This window comes from Phalaenopsis equestris, unplaced genomic scaffold (genome assembly GCF_001263595.1).
Source record: "Phalaenopsis equestris unplaced genomic scaffold, ASM126359v1 Scaffold000840, whole genome shotgun sequence".
Taxonomy (NCBI): Eukaryota; Viridiplantae; Streptophyta; class Magnoliopsida; order Asparagales; family Orchidaceae; genus Phalaenopsis; species Phalaenopsis equestris.
The window spans coordinates 5,676,559-5,698,976 of record NW_018165280.1 but is presented as its reverse complement, the minus strand read 5'-3'; the positions used below and the strand labels follow the sequence as shown (position 1 = coordinate 5,698,976).

The window sequence follows — 22,418 nt, the reverse complement described above, 5'->3', positions numbered from 1 at the left end:
GCTTGTGCTTATCCAGATAAGTCACTTATCTGGAAATGCAGACCACGAGGTTGGACCCGTGTTCTGTGTTTAGTATGAAAAACCAACTGTATTTTCGGATAAGCAGCTTAACACAGTTTCCAAACGATGAGGCGGTGTTTTCCCAACAGATAAACAGCCCCAAATAGAGCATAAATGTGAGAGCTGAACATGTAATCGAATCCGGATGAAATTGGGCTAACAAACATGCTTAGCCTCCATTCTTAAGCAAAATCGTAACACACCAAATATTTGTTAGCCCTAAAGTTCTTTGTCCTAATTCCCGCACAAATATATTGATATAGATCATAAAGGCTAGTGTAAGAGTTCACCAATTAATTAATTCCATGACATTGAGCTGACAAGTATGCTGCCTCCATTCAAAGGCTAATCTTAAACAATGAGGGCTTGTTTGGGATCATTTTTGTTTCTCAATTTTTATTTTTATTTTCAATACATGTTTGTTTAATATATTTTTTTGCATGTTTTATTTTTTTATTCAAAAAAACTAAATTAATTTATTTTTTAAAATACTCGTAAAATGTAAAAATTAATTTGAATATTTTTAAAACAATTAAATATATTAAAATATATAAAAAGTGTTTTATTTTAAGTTAATACACATAACAAAAAAAAAATTGAAGTGATTCAATAGGGATTATTTTTATTTTTTGCCTTTTTATTTTATTTTATTTATAGTTTAATTTAAATTAAAGAATGTATGATTAAATTAGTTTTTTTTAATATTTATTTTTAGATATTTCAAAAAAAAAATTTAAAAATTAATTAAAAAAATTAAAATTTATAAAATTTAGATTAATTGAATATATTATATAAATAAAATCAAATTAAAATATGAAAAAAAAAATGATGCCAAATGACTATGGTTTGTTCGGGCAGCGATAGAGTGGCGGTGTGTGGCGTCGCACTACAATTTTTTCTATTATGCGTTCTCAAAATGCTGAAGCTGAAATATGTGTTTTTTCATCACAACTGACTATCTAAACTAAGATTCAACTTTTTCAAGAAAAAAAAAATATAATATTCACTAAAATTTTTTGAAAATCAATTTTTTCTTGGAGAAATTACAATTCCTTTTTCAAATAAGTCTAACTCTTGCTTCTCATTTCCTTGATATAAATCATAAACAATAAATTTGGGGCTCAAAAAATCAATTCCACGTGGAATTGGGTTAAAAACGTGCACGGCGTCGATTGCCAAGCCTAATCGCAAATCGCAATTCGCCACATCTTCCCTAATTTTAAATTACTATTTCCCATCATAAATGCCTGCATGCAAAATTCCGGTTGTTTTTCCTTAACAGTATCACGTTCAACCAGTAACAGGGGAAAACTTCATGGTGGGGATGCAATGGTAAAGATAAGGGGGAAACTGTAGCATTCGGAGAGATTAGAGAAGAACACAGGTGACACGAAACAGGAGAAGGAAGACGAGGCAGGAATTGGGGAGGAAAGGTTGAGTGGAAGAGAGGAGAATTAGGTTTCAGAAGCGATATGGGATTCTCCAAGGACAATCTTAATGGCTTCATCTTGGCTCTTCTGTCAAGCGGATTTATCGGCGCCAGCTTCATCATCAAGAAGAAGGGCTTGAAGAGGGCCGCTGCGGCTTCCGGAGTCCGAGCAGGTTCCATTTTCTTAATATTAGAAATCTCTCCATCCCTCCATCCTTCCTCCATGCGTTTTTCGTTAAATTGGCGTTTGGTGTTATTATGCAGGGTTTGGCGGGTATGCCTATCTTCTAGAGCCGTTGTGGTGGGCTGGCATGACCTCCAGTAAGGTTTTTATTTTCTTGTTTTTGCATCGTCTTCCTTGTTCAATCGTTTTTAATTGCATTAAGTTATTTAAATTCGTAATTTATGTTAATTTCTTTCCCTGATATTACGTCAAATGTAAGTTATAGTTTAGTTCTCAAGTTGTCAGTGAGTACGTAGGCAAATTGAGATATCGACATAGACCTAGTGATTTAAATGGAATCCGGTGATAATGTTTATCTGGAGAAAGATTTTACTGGCGAAGCGTCGCGTGGAGAATGCTGCAATGCTTGGACTTTTTATTATCTATAACACCATATGGCTTTTAATTGTTAGTAGTTTGGATTTATCTTTGGATCAACAAATTGGCTAATTTTATAGTTTTTATGATCTATTTTCTTTTATAAATCTCTGTTAATGCTAGTCGCAGGCTTGCTTTTTTATTCCATATATTGATTATTATTGAGGATTTAATTTGCAGTGATTGTGGGAGAGGTCGCCAACTTTGTTGCATATGCTTTTGCTCCTGCAATTCTGGTTACTCCTCTTGGTGCACTGAGCATCATTGTTAGGTAGTTTCTGGACTTAATACTGCTTTCAGAACTATTTACAAATTTAGTCATTTATTTAGGTTTTTCTAACAAAATCTCAAATGGGATGTATAGTGCTGTTTTGGCGCATTTTATTTTGAAAGAGAGGTTGCATAGCCTTGGGATTCTAGGATGTGTGATGTGCATTGCTGGATCCATGGTGATTGTGATTCATGCTCCACAGGAAAGGCCAATAACTTCTGTTCAAGAAATATGGCAAAAAGCAACCCAAACATGTAAAAATTTTCTTTTTCTATCATGTTTTGTGCCATGATATGTCTTATTTATTTATTATTTTCATTAATGGCAGTCAATTATGACAATCTCTAATTTTGTCTTTTTATTTTGCAGCTTTTGTTCTGTATGCTGTGTTAGTTATTATGCTTGTTTTTGTGCTGGTTTTCCACTTATCTCCTCGCTATGGCCATTCCAATGTGTTGATATTCACAGGCATTTGTTCTTTAATGGGCTCTCTTTCAGTAAGTTCTTACATTCATAATCTTTTTTAGCTTATTATATTTACCGGTAGTAGTTAGCATATCCAATGGCCTGTACTTTATTCGAAAACTTAAAGTAGCTGTAACTCTTACTGTCGTATTTATAACTTATATTTATTCAGGTAATGAGTGTTAAAGCTCTGGGAACTTCTCTCAAGTTGACTTTTGAGGGTAACAATCAGTTGGTTTATCCAGAGACATGGGTGTTTATGCTTGTAGTTATGACATGCGTGATTACACAGATGAATTATTTGAACAAGGTTAGTGGTGTTTGTTTTGAAAGAGAAATGCTAATTTTCTTTGACAAGCTAACGTTTTAGATACAAATTTAGCTATGTTTTTGATGTCGAAGCACTTGTAATATAGAACTAAAGGTTTGAATTACCAACTATTTCAGAATTCTGAACGGCACAAGCTTCAATAGAAATGGTGGTACCAATTTTTAAATTGTGTAGCCAAAAGCAGCTATATCAAATTGGCATGAATTGAGACTCGAAATAAGTAGGCATTTCTCCTAGGTCTGCTAAGGAAACAAGCCCAAACAAGAGTGGTAATGGTGATAAGCCCAACGTGGCCCAACTCAAGGAACACTGGCCGAATGCAAACGGCCGAGTATAGAAGGGTTAAATGCAACTTTGGTAGAAGTGAATATAAGCACAGAAACCACTAGCCATTCGCCCAACCACCAGTTGAATTTGGAGAGGAAATTGACAAGAAGGCCTAAGCATTGATTAATGATATCACCAGGGAAACAATTAAATGTCCCTAAATAGTCCAAGCACCATCATGACTTATCAATTTCCTATTTAGAAATAAGCCCTGTATGAAGAGAGGATTTAATGAAAATGGGATTACAATCCTCTCATTCGATCTAAGCTAGGCATTACTCAGCTCCCTTATCTCCCTCTCTTCTCTTTCTCTCTTTTTCTTCGCCCTTTCCTCTCACCTCCTCTCACGCTCTATTCCTTTGGCGTGAATCATAGACAAAATGTAATTCAATATTAATTATTGATCTTTTTTTTTACCAAATAAGTTGCAAGCAGACAAATTCTTGTTTTTGATATAAAGTGATGGCCCTTCTATTCTAGAAAGAAGGCATACGCCGTCACATTCAGTAGGCAGAAAGTTGAATTTTTCTATGCAAGAACCTTGTAAGTTTACTTCTAAATTTCAATTGAATCCTTCCTTTCAACAAATATAAAGCAGATTTTTGAGAATTCTTCCAGTGAGGTCAATTAATCAATGTGATAAAAATTAAACTAGATTAAAACAAGGCATATTTTAATATAGTAATATTATAATCTAAAAGTATTTAGATAAGCGCCGCAATCCTTGGTCTCTCGTGCGCAAGCTTTTCTCCTTCTCAAAAGAAGAGAGGTTTTTTCTCTCTAGCGCTAGGCAGCAAGCATTAGATGAAGCCGATTTTTTCCATTTCGGATAGCCCTTTCTTGGGCAAGTAGTGCTTTGGCGTATGCTTAATCGATGTAAAAGAAATAAGAAGAGATGAATGGTGAAAAAACAACAAGCTAGTTCAGAGGTGATCACCATTGAGTTAGAGCAAGTCTAACTTATATGAAATTATTTTAAATTTCGATTTTAGTTCAAGTTAAGTTTGATTTAAACAGAAAATGATCAATATCAAATATAGTTTTAAGTTGATTTGATGCTTGCTTATTGTTTTAATAAGTCTTATATGTTTATTTAGAAAAAAGACACTATTAATAAAAAATACAAGATATGTAGGATGAGACATACCACAGAAGAAATAAGCAATATTGAGCAAATGCTCTAGATAAGTTAATAATAGGCTTGTGGCAACAATCAAATTTCAGGAATAGTGCTGATAATGGTCTTCTTGACATCATTCTCCCAATTAAGAAACTCCAATCTATTCCTATGTATACCACCTTTCTTTTATTTATTCTCTTGCTATAGAAAAAGACTTTGTTAATAATGTTGATGGAAGAACCTTATCATCTCTACAAGATTGATCAAAAGTTTTTTAATTTCTTTCATTGCAGACCAACCAAATAGCTGCTGAAAGAAATGTAAAGCCACGTCTTTAAAACTTTCCTTGATATGTTTGTGCCTCTACTTAGTGAACTAAGCATAAAACTTCATTTTTTAAATTATATAGTTAGTAATTTAGGCATTCATGGTCAAAATTTAATAAAACATCTTTTTCTAAAAGTTGACACAGTGGTTTACAATTTTAGAAAAATCCTTAATATATTGCTATAAAAGCTAGCATGTCCTAAAAAAATTGTAACTCCCTTCACAATAGTAGATGGAGGAAGTTTTTCAATAACCTGAATTTTTACTGGATCAACTTCCATTCCTCTTTCAGAAATTTTATGTCCCAACACAATTCCTTCAGAAACCATGAATTGGCATTTTTCCCATTTAAGTACTAAATTACTTTTTTCACAGCGTTTCAACACCCTGACCAATCGATCCAAAAAAGAATTAAATGAAGGGTCAAACACTAAAAAATTATCTATAAAAATTTCTATTCCTTTCTCAATTAAGTCACAAAAAATTGGCATCATGCTTCGTTGAAACGTAGCAGATGCATTAAATAACCCAAAGGACATTCTTAAAAAAACAAAAGTCTCATACGTACTTTTGAATTTCGTCTTATCTTGATACTTAGAAGCTATAGGAATCTGATGATACCCAGAATGTTATCTAAAAAACAGAAATATGGATGGTCAGCTAGCTTATCTAACATCTGATCCAGAAAGGATAAAGAAAAGTGATCTTTCTAGGCGGCTGAATTTAATTTTCTATAATCAATGTGTACACGCCACCCAGTGACATGTCGAGTAGAGATCAATTTATTATGTTCATTTGCTGAAACTGACACCCCATTCCGTAGGTGCACAGTGGATAGAGTTAACCCAAACACTATCTGAAATAGGATAGATAATATCTGCGTTAAGCCACCTCAATATTTTCTTCTTGACTACTTCCCTCATAACAGAGATTAATGTCTTTTGAGGATCTGCTCGGGGTTTATGGTTAACTTTCATCAGGATTTTATGCATATATATTAAAGGACTTATCCCCTTTATATCTGCTAGAGCCCATACAGAAGCTTTCTTAAAAGTCCTCAGAATGTTCATCAATTATTTCTCTTGAGAATTAATCAAATATGAGGATATGATAATGCGTAATGTAGATGACTTCCCCAAATATGCATAATTTAAATATTTGGGAAGAACATTTAATTCAACTTTAGGTGGTTCCTCAATAGAAGGAAATAAAGATTTACAATTTTCGGTTGTATAATTCCAAACCTCTCCCTAACAATTTTTTTACTTATCTTCAACCAATAGAGTTGATTCTTCCATAGAATCTGTAAATTTCTTCTCATTTACATCTAACTCTTCTGATTTGACTTCATAATTTTCCTGAAAATGTCTGCTACACATAATCAACGAGATCCATTTGAAAACACGCATCTTCATTTCCCTTAAAAATATACTTCATAGCTTTTAACATATTAAAAGTAGCCTTTATCAGCACTACTTCTGAAAAATTGACACCTATTTTACAAAGCTAGTTCATTGAAAAATAAAAACAAAAACACAGTCAACCATTAATTTGTGTCTCAATCATGTCACCGTATCTAATTTTGTAAAAGAGGTGTCAAACACGATTTTTAAAATGTTAAGCATGCGTCAGAGCACATAAGAGATGTGTCCACGTACAACAAGGACACTAACGACTGTTTAAAGTTTCAATACTTCACATATCATATGAACTTTCTTATAGTAAATATCACACCATTTTTTCTCATATTGTTTATGATTCTACGCACATCCTTTTTATTATATTATTCTACTCCTCTCAAAAGATGTTAAATATTCTAAAGGGAAAGAACAAGATGATTATACTTTAACTTAAGAGCTATATATGCCAAATAAATTGGAGGTCCTTCCATCAATAGTTGAATTAGTAGGGAAAAAAACATTATAACCCATGGATTAGAATGGGCCCCTTCGATTTTTCATTTAAAGAGAAGCGCGCTTATCCTTGCACAATATATTTGAGCATGTCCACAAGCCAATTTCTTGAGGGAGATGATGCTTGACAAAGAATAGGTGCATTAGAATGCCTCTTCAACATTACATGAAAAGGCTAGGTGAAATCTCTAAGTTTAGCTCACAATAACTAGACTTTTCAATATTGTCATCCACAAGAGACACCAATGGAGTTGGAGGAGTTAGGATATTCATTTTGCATAAAGCTTGGCTCCCACCTTTCTTGCCTTTTGTAATTTGATTTACTTTAGAAAGCATGTAAAGTTGAATATGCACTGTAACATGCTGACAAGGAGAGCAGAACAAAGCTAAATTTCTACAGATGATAAGATATGGGAAATAAAAACTCAAAGAATATTAATTTTTTCTGCTCGAAGAAGGAAGTGATAAAAGGTGATCAAATAATACGTTAATCTTTTCTCATCCTATTCCTTTAGCGATATAATAACAAGCTAATTTTATTCATCTATTTATTTTTCTTTTTCTTTCTCTTTCTCCTTGCTATGATGTTCACAAACGCCCTCATTGTGCTCAATTTATAAATGATGAAGGTTGATGTGGTGGCTTTCCAAAGTGTGGATGTCCAATTTAGATGAGACTTATCAGTTTGATTTTTACTCTCCTTAGTTCACATTTCCATAAGTCCTAATCCATCTTCCATGAAACAATAAAATTTGTTGCCGTTAGTAGATGCATTGGTTTACCATCCAATGACCCCCATGAGGCATCTTTAAAATAGCACACCAAACAAACAGCTTAACTCAATGACATGGAATCCAGATTAAGTGAAAACACTTTCAATTACATGAGATTTTTTATGTTGGTTTTTTTTTTTTTTGAGCAAACTCAAAAGTCAAGTTAAAATTACATATTTTTTAATTTTCTGTTATTAAAAGTTATATTAATGTTATGTGAAATTTTATCGGAGTTTTACCAAACTATTTGGTCAAGTTATGTTTTTAGGGTTAGCTAACAAGATTTAATTCCTAGCTGACTTTTTAACTACTTTTTTTTTTGTTGGATTAAGATGAAATCATGAACTTAAATTTCCAATTAAAATATTAATAAGACTCTGTCATTACCATTATTACCACTCACTATTAGTCACTCTCTTCATTTGTTTGACTTTATCTCCTACCCTCCTCCTCTCTTCACTCCACGGCTAATCCTCCTTATCTCCTCATTTTTCTAGTGAGATAAAGGCTTGTTGTTGTTTCAAGTTACCTGCACACCTCCAAGTACCATATGTCCCTTTAAGATCCTACATGCTCTTTATATGTTTAATCCCTCTCCTTACCCACATTTTATGAAACCATAATCGTTCAAGCATTCAACTACTTACAACCTTGATGACACTACTACTTTTGGTGCAATGGCATATGGGCTTCAGCCCTTCAAGTGTTTAATGAGACTACTTTTTTTTAACTCAAATTTTTAATTAAAATTGTCAACTACAATATCTTCTATACCTAGAGGCTTTGATAAATGACTTTACCCGACAACTAGCTATGAACTCAAGTAAAATAAATGCGGGTCCAGGTTTGACTGGTTTACTATTCATGTCGGGGTCAGATCAAACATACAAATTCAATAATAATTCGGGTCGGTTTCGGATTGACCCTAATAACTTAAAATAGACCTAATTATTGTTTGTGTTTAGATTCAGCTGGTTTGGTTCATATTTATTAGGTTAAATAGGTCATATTCGTGTTAATTGGGTAGCATTAAAAAAAATTGTGTGATCCATATAATAAAAAGTTATACAGATTCAGGTCAAATATAGTGACCCATATAATAAATGAGTCGGATTTGAGTCAAGCATGCTCAAGTCTGATTAGACCCATACCCGACCATTTAACCTGAATTGCACCATATCTATGCATTTAACCTTTTTATTTTTTGTGGTTGCATTGGCATGCTCGGTCTACAAAGCAATTGGCATGGCCTCAATTAAGCTTTGATCTTGCAATACCCCCAAGGATTGATAAGCCTACATGTTGGAGGGTTGCATGTCACTATGAAGGGGAAAACCTATAGATTCTGCCTCTCTATTGCTGCCTTGTTGCAATACATTTTAGTCTAGGCATATTCTTTGTTTTATATTTGAAATGTTTGTAAGCAGATGGCCTTACATTCATACAATTACTCTGTTAAGTGATCCATTTTTGCATGATTTTTTGGGAGATTGCATTGTCTCATCCTAAATTGATGTCTCATATTTTTATAGGTCTTAAATTGTATAAACCACTAGTCATTTTTTGTCTGTTGGCCTGTATGGTCTTCCAAGTAAGAGTTTTAAAACTAGTATTTATGTCCTTTTGGCGAGCTCCTTTAAGACGCAATGTTGTTGACTTTGTGATTTCATGTAATTTGTGGCTGTCGCACCATAAAGCTGCATTATTATTTCTGTTTTTTATTTTAGGGCCCGTTTGGGGCAGCTTATAGTACGGGCGACGTTTTCAAAATGTCGTCTCACCGTTTGGAAAACATGTTTCGACAGCTTATTTGAAAACGCGGTTGGGTTTTTACACTAAACGCAGGCCACGGGTCGAACCGTAGGCCGCATTTCAGGATAAGTTGCTTATCTGGATAAACACAAGCTACCTCAAACGCATCCTTAATCTACTGACACAATGTCACTTTTCTTTTAAAAAAGGTATTTTAAGTCTAATTTTCTAAAATTCGATTCAGCCAATTTATTGAGAACGATATATTTAACATGAAAGGATTGTGCTTCGTTGTGGTAATTTCATTAGTTTTGGGAAATTTTTACATTTTAGGAATTAGGACTACCAAAAGTGAGGATTTTTTAATCTTCCACAATATTTTACACGCTTTTTCATTGTGACCATGACTGCAAAATTAATTAATTACGTAGGAAAACGGCATGGTATTTGTATTTCTTGAATGAAAAACTTCATCATCCTTTTTCTCATATAGTAATACATCGGTAACCATAATATCACCATTATTAATGCAGTTTAATTAATTTTGCCATTAATGTCTTCTTAAACCGAAAGTTAATCCTCCAAAATTACTCAGGTAAGCAAGAAGCAGTTTACAAATGTGATATAGCGACAATTCCTGACCCATTGTGATTGAAAAGAAAAACAAGCAAAAAATTGATATGATTGGAAAATCTCCAACTTATGATACCATTTAGAAATCAGTTTCTCCCTTAAAAATTCTATCCTATGCTTGGCTTCTTTACAATAAGAAATTGGCAAGCAAAGTTAGACTCTTCAAACATGTTACCATTCAAACTATGACTTGTTGCATGAGTAAAGCTAACTCGAAAGATGATCTCCATTTGGTCTTTGATTGTTGGTAAAAAGCAGGTTTTGCAGAAGAATTTTGAAGTTTTTGGCATTAAAACTTTTCACGAAGGGGCCCATTCTAATCCATGGTTTCTAATGCAACTATTGATGGAAGCACCTCCAATTTATTTGGCATATATAGTTCTTAAATTAAAGTCTAATCATCTTGTTCTTTGCCTTTAGAATATTTAACGTCTTTTCAGAAGAGTAGAATAATATAAGAAGAAGGATACGGTGTAGAATCATAAACGATATGAGAAAAAACGGTGTGATGTTTACTATAAGGAAGTTCATCAGATATGTGAAATGTTGAAACTTTAAAAAGCTGTTAGTGTCCTTGTTGTACGTGGACACATCTCTTATGTGCTCTGACGTATGTTTAACATTTTAAAAATTATGTTTGACACCTCTTTTACAAAATTAGATTCGGTGACATGATTGAGACACAAAATAATGGTTGACTGTGTTTTTGTTTTTTTTTTTCAATGAACCAACTTTGTAAATTATGTTTCAACATTCTAGCCCTCAAGCAAGCGTGTTCTATTCCATTGATTTTTTAAGGGTTTTCAAGAAGATTGGAGTATGGCTGTTCAGTAACTACACCTTAAGTCAACTTTTCAAGCACCCATTTTTCTATCACTGTAGTCTCAATAACTAGAGAATGACTTGGAGGATCGGCCTATTGGGATTAGGATGGCACGAGCGTTAAAAATTTTCAAGATATGGTTCGTCATGGCGGAAGCTAGGCTTTGTAAAGGAGAACTAGTTGAAGGAGATCTTTTCTCCTTCACAAGTCTGTTTTTTTAATTTTTTGTGGCTCTTCGATTTGACCTCAGGTTTCCTTGTGGATACAATGGTCTCCTTTGATCAAACCATTGCCTTCTAGAAAAATACTGAGATTTGAAGAATAGTTCAGTGCAAAGATTTCTTAGTAAAGCCTGTTTGATGACTAAATACTCTAAATCCCACAGTTACCACATGATAAATCCAAATTAAAGTTCAATTATCAAAATGCTTGATTGGCACTTTATATTTAATTTTATTATACAATGCCGTTTTAGAAGTGGTTATTAGTTTCTTTACCTCATGAAGAAGCCAAAGTTGAAAAAAAGGTTTCACTTATTTTACTCAGAGGTGAACTCATATGATGGAAGTTTTTGAATAGATTCTGTTTCCATGTGCCGTCCAACTGAATGCTTACTCTAATTTAACAAATTCATTTGATGCAAGTTGTTCTTAAATCTATGGTTTACTAATGCACATTTATTTAAGATGAGATCACTGATACCGTTCTAGGGCTCGTAGAAGGTGTTTAAGAATACAAGAAAGGGATTGGTTATTTCTAAGATGGGTAACAAAAGTAAGAGAAATGTTGGCTGAATTTGGACGTGAATGGCGGGCTGATGGGGGAATGGAGCAGGGTTTTCTGCTATAAATAACAATTTTATGCTGCCAAACAACAGTAGGCAACAAGTTTGATGGTGATGGAGGCTTTTGAATTTCCGGTCAAGGTTAGGGGATGATGGATTGTTGTTCTGAGTATTAGGGTTAGGGTTTTGGGAGAGATTACCTACCTCTCAAATTATAGGTGCTAGGTTTAGGGTTGTGATAGATTGCCTACCTCTCGAATTGTAGGTGCTTATCTTTTATTCATTTGAGTTGTGTTGTTTTGTGTTGGTGAAGTTAAAAATTTTATTTGCCAAAATTTTGTTGTGGAAATTTGTCTCCATTCCTATTAATTTGGTATCAAAGGCTTCGTCATCATGTGATCGAACAAAATTGTTGCATGAAGGAGTTACGTGCCGAACCTAGCTATCAGGCTCGCTGCATACGAGGATTTTCACGTCCCTTGCAATTCAGGCAGCTTCCCAACGGGATCGCGATAAGAGCTAGCTAGGAAGTGATTATGTGATCCACTTACGATATAGTTGCGATAAGAGCTATCTTTTAAGCGATGACTGGATTGACTTGATAGGGATCACTTGCGATACAGCCGCGATAAGAGCTAGTTGGGAAGCGATGATGGGATTTTCAGTTTACTAGGGTTTTGTTTTATGGATAAAAAATCAACTAGGGAGTGATGTTGGCCAAGAGACTAGATGCTTCGGAAGAGAAATTGAAAAAAGATGTGAGGCAAACCGGGTTTGGAATGGAGAAGCATTTCTTGTTGATGGAGGGACGATTTTTATCATGGAGAGCATATTCGCAGCCTTGGAAGAAATAATGAAGAAGATTGCAGAGTTTTACACAAAACTGCCACCGACGATAGCGTGATCGAGTGAAGGAATTATAAGCGAACTTGTGCAACAACACTTGGAAGGAATATCGTGATTTATGAACAACTGGAACGAGCGACAGGGAGTTGAATGAGACAAAAGTACGATTTAGGGTGGAAGACGATCGATTTGAAGGGTTTCAGCCTGAAACAGAAAATCATCGTGGGTTAGACACCAGTAAAGGTTGCCTCCAACCGTACCAGTGCTTTTTGCTGATGCAGCCTTCCAGACGGAAGAAGATTTAGGAGCCTATGGGGATAGACGAGCTGATTATGGGTGCGTCAGATTTATGGAAGGGAAATCAATATGAGTCAAGGAAGAGAACCCAAGCCCTGTTTCATGGCTGGAATGAACTTTGGCCAAGTATGTTGCGGAGAAATCTCATGCATAAGGAAGTTGAAGATGTTAAGCTTGGAAGGAGATGATGCTTATGGTTGGGTTTATCACGTAAAGAGATACTGTGTTGTTAATAGGCTAATGGAGGAAGAAAAATTGATGGCGTCGGCTCTATATTTTGAAGAGAAGGCTCTAGCTTCGTATCATTGGAGGGAACAACGTCAATCAATCATAACATGAGAAAAATTCAAGGACTGATTTTTAGAGCATTTGAGAACCACTCGGGAGGGGATTTACACGAGCAATTTTTTGTATTGGTCCAGAAAAGGTCTGTCGGCAGTTTGAGAGGGATGTCAAAGGAAGTTTTGGAAGACAATTTCATGAAATCGTTGAAGCTAGAGATTCGAGCATCACTTCGTCTGTTGATATTGCAAGAATTAAGGGAAACTATATAATTAACGAAGTTGGTTGAAAATAAAGTTGTAATGGAATAGGCCTACTAGAAGCAACACGTGGAACGTCATGTTGAATCGCTACAACCATGATGAGGCTTCACATGACAGGAATAATGGGCCACGACCGGGGGAGACACTTAAACGTTATACAGAGACGTAGATTTAGAAGAAGCGAACAAAGAGGTCATATTTTCAGTGTGATGAGAAGTTTTCCCAAGGATACCGTTACAAGGATCAGACATTACAGGCTCTCACAGCGTGTGACGTGGAAACGAGGGATAAAAAATTAGAGAAGGCTTAAATGTGGCAGAAGCCACATTAAACTCGTCAGCGGTTTAACACAGAACCACTCTATGAAACTTTAGGGTTAGATCAGAGACCAGGACATAGTTGTGTTGATAGATAGTGAGGCCACCCATATCTTTACTCAAGTAGTGAAGCCATTGGGGTTTAAGATGGTGGACACCGGAAGTTTCAATCATGATAGGGACGAGACGGGTGGAGAAGAACATGGGAGCTTGTAAATGAGTGATTTTAACACTGTTAGACATTCAGGGAATGGAATATTTTCTTCCCTTGGATGTAAGGAGCACTGGCGTGATATTAGGTATGAAATGGTTGCAATCCTTAGAGGAGATGAAGATGAATTGGAGATTCTTGACCATTGAGTTTTCGAAGGGAGATAAGATGGTGCTTCGTGGAGACCCTAGTTTGCGCAAGACCTTGGTGTTGGCGGATCCATCAAAGGTGACAGCTATATGGCAATGGCCATTGCCTAAGACTTAAATGGGTTGAGAGGATTTCTAATTTATAATTGTCTTAATATGTTGTATGTTTGTATATACTTATCTTTAATCTCCTAAAAGTTATGGTAGTAATTTTTTTAGGATTCAGTGCTCTATCACCTTTTTCAATTGGTTTGAATTTCACATACTCTTGTTCACATTAGCACTGTACTTATAGTTGTCATAAGTAATAGTCATTTTTCTATGAATATCTTTAAAGAAGTAATTGCCCTTGAAGAACTTTTTCTATTCATTAACCACTTGGGCTTATATAGGCCCTTATAACATTTTACAAATAAATCCCTAAACTCTTTCTATATTTCTTATTTACAATTAGGACTCTAAATTAAATACAAATCTCAACACTCCCCCTCAAGATGGGCAAAAGATATCCACTAAGCCCATCTAGTCACATAATTTAGACGGATCAAATGAGCTAAGTCCTTTTGTGAGATAGTCAACCACTTGCTTTCTAGTGGCTACATGACGTAGCTCCAGTTGTTCGTTGTTCAGCCTTTCCTTGATGAAGAACCTATTAATCTCCACATGCTTGTATCTATTGTGTTACACCGTGTTGTTGGCAATGTTGATTTTTAACTTGTTGTGGCACCAAAACTTCATTTGAGCTCCTTGATCCACCTTGAGCTAGACCAATAAGGTTTTCAGCTACATCATCTCAACAACTTCTAAGGTCATGACCCTATATTTTGTCTCTGTTGTTGACCTTGCTACTACTGACTGTTCCTTACTCTTCCAAGAGACCAAGTTGGCCCCTACAAACATGCAGTATCAAGATGTGGGCCTCCTATCATCGGCACAACTCCCCCAATCAGAGTCACAATACCCTTTAATGCCTACATGTACATTCTTTCTGAAGATTAACCCCTTCCCTGGTGTACTTTTTAGGTACCTCAAAAATTTGATACACAAAATTTATGTGGCCCTTTTTCGGATCATGCATATAACGGCTCATCACGCTTACTGCAAATAATATGTCGGGACGAGTGTGACTTAGATAGATGAGACTACCTACCAACCTTTGGTATCGCTCGCGATCAAATAGCTCTTTTGCCTCTGCACTCAACTTTACCTTCTTATCAATTGGTGAAACTGCAAGCTTGCATCCCAAAGTGCCTATTTCTTTGAGCAAGTCTAGCACATGCTCCTCTAAGATCGGATAATCCCCTCTGCTCCACGAGCCCTCTCAATCTCAAGAAGGTATCTAAGTTGTTTCAGGTTCTTCATCTCAAACTCTTTGCCCAATCTTACCTTTAGCGACACAATCTCTCTCATCATCACCGATGACTATCATATCATCCATATATACAACAAGTATAGTGGTGTGACCACCATATCATCAAATGAATATTGTGTTGTCGGCATTGATCTGCTGATAGCCCATTTCCTACCATTGCTCTTCTGAACTTGCAAACCAAGTTCGACAAGATTTTTTCAAACCATACAATGACTTCCTCAGTCTTCATACCTTTCCCATCGTCTGGTTTGTATCGAGGTTTGGGGGTATCTCTATGTACACCTCCTCATGCAGATCCCCATGAAGAAACACATTATTCACATCCAATTGGTGTGATATCCATTCATCATTCACAGCAAGAGGGATGTGAGTTTTAACTGTTTTAATCTTCACTACTAGTGCAAATATCTCATCATAGTCAATGCCATACATTTGACTATACATTTTCGCCACCAACTGTGCTTTGTAGTGATCAAATTTTCTTCTGAGGTCTGTTTCACAATGAAGACCCATTTGCATTCAACTTCCTTTTTCCCTGTTGGTAGCAACACGAGCTCCCACATCTTATTTTTCTTGAGAGCACCAAGTTCCTTCAGTATGACAACCTTCCATTTTGGATCTTCCTTAGCTACCTACCAACAATTAGGTAAAGAGATAGTGTTCAAAGATGTCATAAATGATCTGTATACAGATGATATATTAGAGTATGAGATAGACTGAGCAATCTCATGTGAGAAATCAAAACGTAACCCTCTGAGTGTTTGAATGGAACACGATCTAACATTCATATTGTCCTCAAACGGAAATAGAACTTCAAAAAAGTCATTATTTTGATGAAACCATATCTTTCTCAATTCATCTATGTTCATTCATGAATTTCAGTTATGAATTGTATATTTCAGATATCGAGAAATCAAGTCTTCGGAATCATCTTCGACCCCAAGGCAATCCAGAATAACGATCAGAAGAAAAACCCGCATTACTGCGAGAGGTCCTCCTTAAAGTCATGGAAGTGACAGGAGAAGGGAGAGGAATCAAATCGCCTGTGTAATTTGATTTTAAGGTGGATGGTGCAGGTGTCTCATTAGTTGGGGTAGATCAGGACGGGATTTGATGTCACAAGTGGCACGACGAACACTGTTTCTTCATTCTGCCTCCTTGTATACTCTCTCAGCTCCCCTTGAACTTGAATCCCATCACCTTTGGGCTCATTTTTCTCATTGTTCGGCTCATTCTCAGTTTTATTTTTTACATTGTCTGGCTCTTCCCTAGTAAATTCTTTACACACAACAGGACAAGGCATCATTCCCACATGTACAAATCTCTCAACATTACTACTCTTCCCCTCTTGTCTCATACCTTTAGTATAGCAAGTCACCAAAAGGGGAGGTCACCTCCAAGGAATAGTATGGTTTGAAGTTTCTAAATGTCACATCCATACTCACAAAAAATCTTTCTCTATTGGACTCCAACAAACATATATCTTCTGAGTAGCAGAATAACTCATAAAAACACACTTCACGGCTTTGAGATCCAACCTCTCTATTGTTGGTCTATTGTCCTTCACAAAACACACATAACCAAATACCTTCAATGGAAGGATCCTTTTATTATCTCCTTTCAACAACTCACAAAGAGATTGTCATTTCAACATACTTGGGGGCATTCTGTTGATTAATTGAGCGGTTGTCAAAACTGTTTGCCCTCACAAGTGTTTTGGGACATTCATCGAGATCATCATGCTTCATGCTACCTCTATAAGGTGTTTATTCTTCCTCTTTGCTATTCTATTTTATGCTGGTGTATATGGACATGTGGTTTGATGTTGTATCCATTGGGCGGACATGTATTCCTCAAACGCCTTGTTAGTATACTGTCTTCCATTATCAGACCTCAATACCTTCACTACTATATCTTATTGAGTCTGAATCGTTTCGTGAAAGCTTTTAAAGCAAGCAAACACATCTCTTTTTTTCCTCATCAATTATAGTCAATTAACATGAGAAAAAAATCAATGAACGCCATAAAATATCTATAATCATTCATCGAAGTTATTGAACAAGGTTCTTATACATCTGAATGCATCAAATCAAAAAACAAGAACTCACATAAGAGCTTTTGGTATATTTACCAAACGCACAAACATCACTTATAAGTTTTTGTTTATTTATCTTTTCATATAGAGACAAATACAAATGACTCAACAGATTTAACGAAGAGTGTCTCATATGCTTATGATGTAGCAACATCACATCCTCCGCACTCTTAGATCCTCTTACTCCAGCACTATCTACCATGGTTGTTAAAACCGAGTACATCCCCTCTCTATCCAAGAACCCAGTTCCGTTATGTTAAGTGTCAGTTCCAAGTCTCCGACCAGTCCCCTTCTGTTGAAAGATCACCTTAAGAATATCAAACAAAATAATATATTTTGTTTAAGAATAATGACACTATTGGATAAAAGACTCACTGAAAAGGAAGGAGTATACAAAATATTGGACAAAGTAGCAATGTTAAAACCGAGTACATCCCCTCACTATACGCTTACCAACCACAAGATGTGTTGTACCATCAGCGGTCTGAATGCTCTCTAGGACTGCTAGATGAGTATATGAAGATAACTCGATAGCGTTACTTGTCACTTGTCGATTTACTAGAATCAATTATTTATTCTTTTTTATTATGGCGGATATAGAGGCAAGAGTATGTGTATTACGAGTACCTTTGACCGAGTGAGCATAAGTAGCAATGTTGCCCTTGAATGACGATAAGGTGGATGCATCCTTAGTCGGATTATTTGCCATTCTATGCTTCCTCTTCAACATTTTCAGGAACTCGTGATTCTTATAGATAAAGACCACCCCTGTCTTTCTCTCATCCTCTGCAACTATCGGATTTGCTCAGTAGCCCTCTCTTCCACTTCTTTGGCCTCTACAGCCATGACCACGACCTCTAGACTGTCCACATCCTCTTGTCTCTCTCTCTTTGGGTGGCTTTTGACAGTCCTTGCTCAGTTGTCCTACTTCTCCACAATTGTAGCACATGTGGATCTCTCCTTGAGCATCTATCATACCTAAGCTCGAGACAGCCAAAGCAGATCACATACCTGGAAGTCCACTCGGCTCAGAGTATTGCCTCATGTGACTCTCATCCTGTATCATTACGGTGATGGCCTCATCCAGTGATGGGATTGTTGTATGAGCTGGGAGGACCGCTCTCCTCTGATGAAATGTCAAATTCAGATGAGCCAGAAACTGTATAGTCCTCATATGTGCAAAGATCTCACCCTTCTTACACTCTGACATACCACAGCTCAATATAGGTAAGAAGTGATCAAGATCTTGCCATAGTCTCTCCAGCTCTATGGAGTACTCCTGAATCGTTCATCACCTTGCACCACTACCTCTAAGTCACACTGAATCTGGAATACTCTCATGCAGTTCTTGGTCTTAGCACGGGTCTTCTTCAGCTTTGATCAGATGTCCTTCACCTTTTGATTGTCATCCACTGATGAGGCAATCAATGAAATCATTGAGTTGAGAAGCCAGGTATAAAGTAAGGCATGAGTGTTCCTCCACTCATCCTCTGGCTCAGTCTCGACTCCCGTCAGATATCCCTCTAGTCTCTTCCCTCTTAGGGCAGCCTCAATTTGATGCATCCAACTCAGATAAGTAGTTTGTCCATCAAGCTTTAGATCCACATGAGGGAGATCTTGCTTCACCTACTTCAGAGCTTGTGCTGATGTAGTGGTTCTCTTAGAGACGCTAGCTCTCTTTATGAGCCCGATCAAGACCTTCAGAACTTCATAATCCATCTTCTCTAGAAGCTCCAAACTTTTACCTCCTGCACTATCTCCGTCTCCTGACATCTTCAATCACAAGACTAGATCACTCATATCACACTTGAATTTGATAATTCACATCTGTAGGTGGCAATCCCATCATTGCCTTCCAAGTCGGCATGGTGCAGTCCTGTGGTTTCCTTCCCAGTTAGCTCTAATCATGATTGTGTCGCCAATAGACAGGTCTCGATCCCTTCAGTGCCTTCCCGATTAGTTTTATTCACGATTGTATTGATAGAGTCCACGTCGCAATCCCTTCAGTGCCTTCCCAGCTAGCTTTAATCATGACTGGATCATTAAAGTAACGCCGCAATCCTGTCGTTGCCTTCCTAGTTTGCTCTAATTGATATCGCTTCGCGAGGAGAAAGCATAACGAAGAGAAAAATGAGAGTTCCAGCCTGATCCCAACTCCTAGAAAACGGCAGTGGCTAGGTTTAGCTTTCATACCATAAAGAAGTACGTGTTATTTCATTAACCACTTGGGCTTAAATAGGACCTTATAATATTTTATAAATAAATCTCTAGACTTCTTCTATATTTCCTATTTACAATTAGGACTCTAAACTAGATTTAAATCTCAACAATCATCATACAAATCATCAAAATAAAGTAAATAATTTAAAGTAATTATTCGTGAATATCGCCATGCATATATTGGTGGAGAGCTTGAAAGGGATTCGTAGCCAGGAAGTTTTTCTTCTTGTTGTATCTGATTAAAATTGCTTAATTTGTCATACAAATCATTGCTACCCAGCATTGATTGGAACTTATACTTCTCCTCCCCTTTGACCTGCTATTATAGGTTTCCATTTGCTACGCAGAAAAAAACGGAATAGTAGAGCTTTTTTTTCTTTGGTTTAAATGTAATATCTTACTCCAATGTTCTCAGAGAGTATTGTTGTTTCCACTCTTCCTGAATTACTAAACCTCCAAATATGTGAAATGCATCCAAAAGTATAATTTTTCATTCGTTATTTCATATATATTATTAGCTTCTTTTCGTATTATCTTTCTAATGATTCTCTCTAATTGCTTTTACTTCAGGCTCTGGACACCTTTAATACTGCCATCGTATCTCCTATATATTATGTAATGTTCACAACTCTTACGATCCTCGCAAGCGTGATAATGTTTAAGGTAATTTTATTTGCAAATTAGCAACTGCAATTGCAAATGTGTTCTTTTTTTTTTCTTTGCTTCTCATGCTGCAAATATTTTCAATATAAAATCTGTCTTCATTATGAGAAGTTGTGTCATGGTTCTTTACCATGTGCATTGAGAAAACAGTTCCTTGGAAGTGCAACTTCAGATAAACTGTCTATGGTCGCTATCTTCTATATGCTTGACCAATATGTTAAAAATCGAGAAAAGTGTTAAAAAAGTCCCTCAGATTATTTACATGGTGACATTTTGGTCTGAGAGTTTATGAAAGTTTTAAATTAGTTATTGGACTGTTTTAATATGACTTGAAATAGTCATAGAGAGGATTATTTTGACCTTACATTAAAAGAATTTAGGGGCTAAATTAACACTTTTATAGACTCTAGGACTAAAATGAACCTTTAAAAAGTTGAAATATTGGTATTTTTTATGTGATATGAAATATTTTCTTGGTTGCATATAAAATGTAAAGTTTAGGTGTTAGCTATGTAAATATATATATGAATTGGGTGATATGTGTGTAAATGCCTCCAGCATAACCTTAAGCTTGAATGTAAATGTTCAAATTTTAATGCTTTCAGGATTGGGAGGGGCAAAGTGGAGGAAGCATAATCTCTGAAATCTGCGGCTTGATTGTTGTTCTGTCTGGCACAGTTCTATTACATGCTACCAAGGACTATGACAGAACCAGCAGAGGTTCTCTCTCTCTCTCTCTCTAACATTATTCTGAGAGTAAAAATCAAACTGCTCATTTATTCCACCCTCCATATTTCAGGCTTATATGCTCCTATGTCTCCAACTCTGATAACGAGACTCAACAACGGAAATGGTGACATTTCAAAGCCCGGTGAAGATGACATGGAATGCTCCGAGGATATTTGTCTACGAAGGCATGAACTCTCCGAACATGTTTAATTGCTCCAGTTCTCCGCAAGGTTTGGTTTTGGAGTGCTGAAAGCATTGTGTGGACTGTCTAAATTTAAATCTGAAGTAACCACAGTTAATCAGACGCATTCAGAAAACCACAGATGAACCGAATACTATTCTTTCAGTTAAATTGAAGGAGAATTGATCAGCAGGTCTTCCGGGAAGCATTTTGGGGTGTGTAAAATGATGATTTGCCATAGTGGTTTGTACATACTATAACGTTTTTTTTAATTTGAAATTACACTATCTTAATAAAATTAATAACTTGGATAAAAATGTAGGGATTGTATATATATATATATAACGTTTTTTTTAATTTGAAATTACACTATCTTAATAAAATTAATAACTTGGATAAAAATGTAGGGATTGTTTGGGATTAATGTTATAGTTTATTTTATTTTATTGTTTTTAAGAAATATGATAGTAAATTAACATTCTTTTTAAGAACATTAAAAACAATTTTTGTGAATGTTCAATATGTTGTCATAATTGCTTGTAATCTTTCAATGGAGTAGCAGGACAGATTAACATATAGCTCAGAGATTTACTTCATCCCTTAATGTTGATTCAGAGTTTAACATGGGAGAGATGATGAAGTAGAAAATAGAAGGAACAGAAATGTATTTCAAGGGGAAATTTTTAATTTTCTCCCATGTTTAGCAAAATAAAGGGAACTATTGTTCGTAGTTGGATTGAGTTTTTGTTTAAACATTGTTCGTACTTGGATTAAAAAGGGCTTGAATAATAATTTAGGCATAATTAAAAGAGAGATGGTACGCTACAATTAGAGCAAAATTTAGACACGAGTACAAAATAGATTGAATGAGATTCGAATAAATTTAAATATGATTCCAATATGGTTCCAATGCTGACCGACGTCAACAACCATCGACTGCCATCGAGTACTCCTGTTGCCGTCGACTGCCGCTGACAACCGTCGATCGATGTCGATCACCGCCAACCATCGTAGATCACCACAGATCGGATGCCGTCAGTCAATGTTGTAACTTAGAAAATCTAGTAACTCTTTCTCGCCGTCAGTCTCCTGTGATTTTTTACTTTCTAGATTTTTTTAGGTAAAAACTTACTCTATGTTTAATCTTCATATCATGACTTATTTTAAGACGCAACTTAAAACTC

The 22,418-nt window shown here is 35.8% G+C and overlaps 1 protein-coding gene across 1 annotated transcript; it reads left to right on the top strand.

The window, feature by feature from the left end:
• The first annotated feature begins 1,259 nt into the window (after nucleotides 1-1,259).
• Nucleotides 1,260-21,484, top strand: LOC110031623 (probable magnesium transporter NIPA4). Its single transcript, XM_020734928.1, has 9 exons — nucleotides 1,260-1,662; nucleotides 1,754-1,810; nucleotides 2,271-2,361; nucleotides 2,455-2,615; nucleotides 2,731-2,858; nucleotides 2,999-3,136; nucleotides 20,232-20,324; nucleotides 20,930-21,044; nucleotides 21,124-21,484. The coding sequence occupies exons 1-9, from the start codon at nucleotides 1,533-1,535 to the stop codon at nucleotides 21,261-21,263; spliced, it is 1,053 nt and encodes a 350-aa protein (XP_020590587.1). The 5' UTR covers nucleotides 1,260-1,532; the 3' UTR covers nucleotides 21,264-21,484.
• The last annotated feature ends 934 nt before the right edge of the window (nucleotides 21,485-22,418 follow it).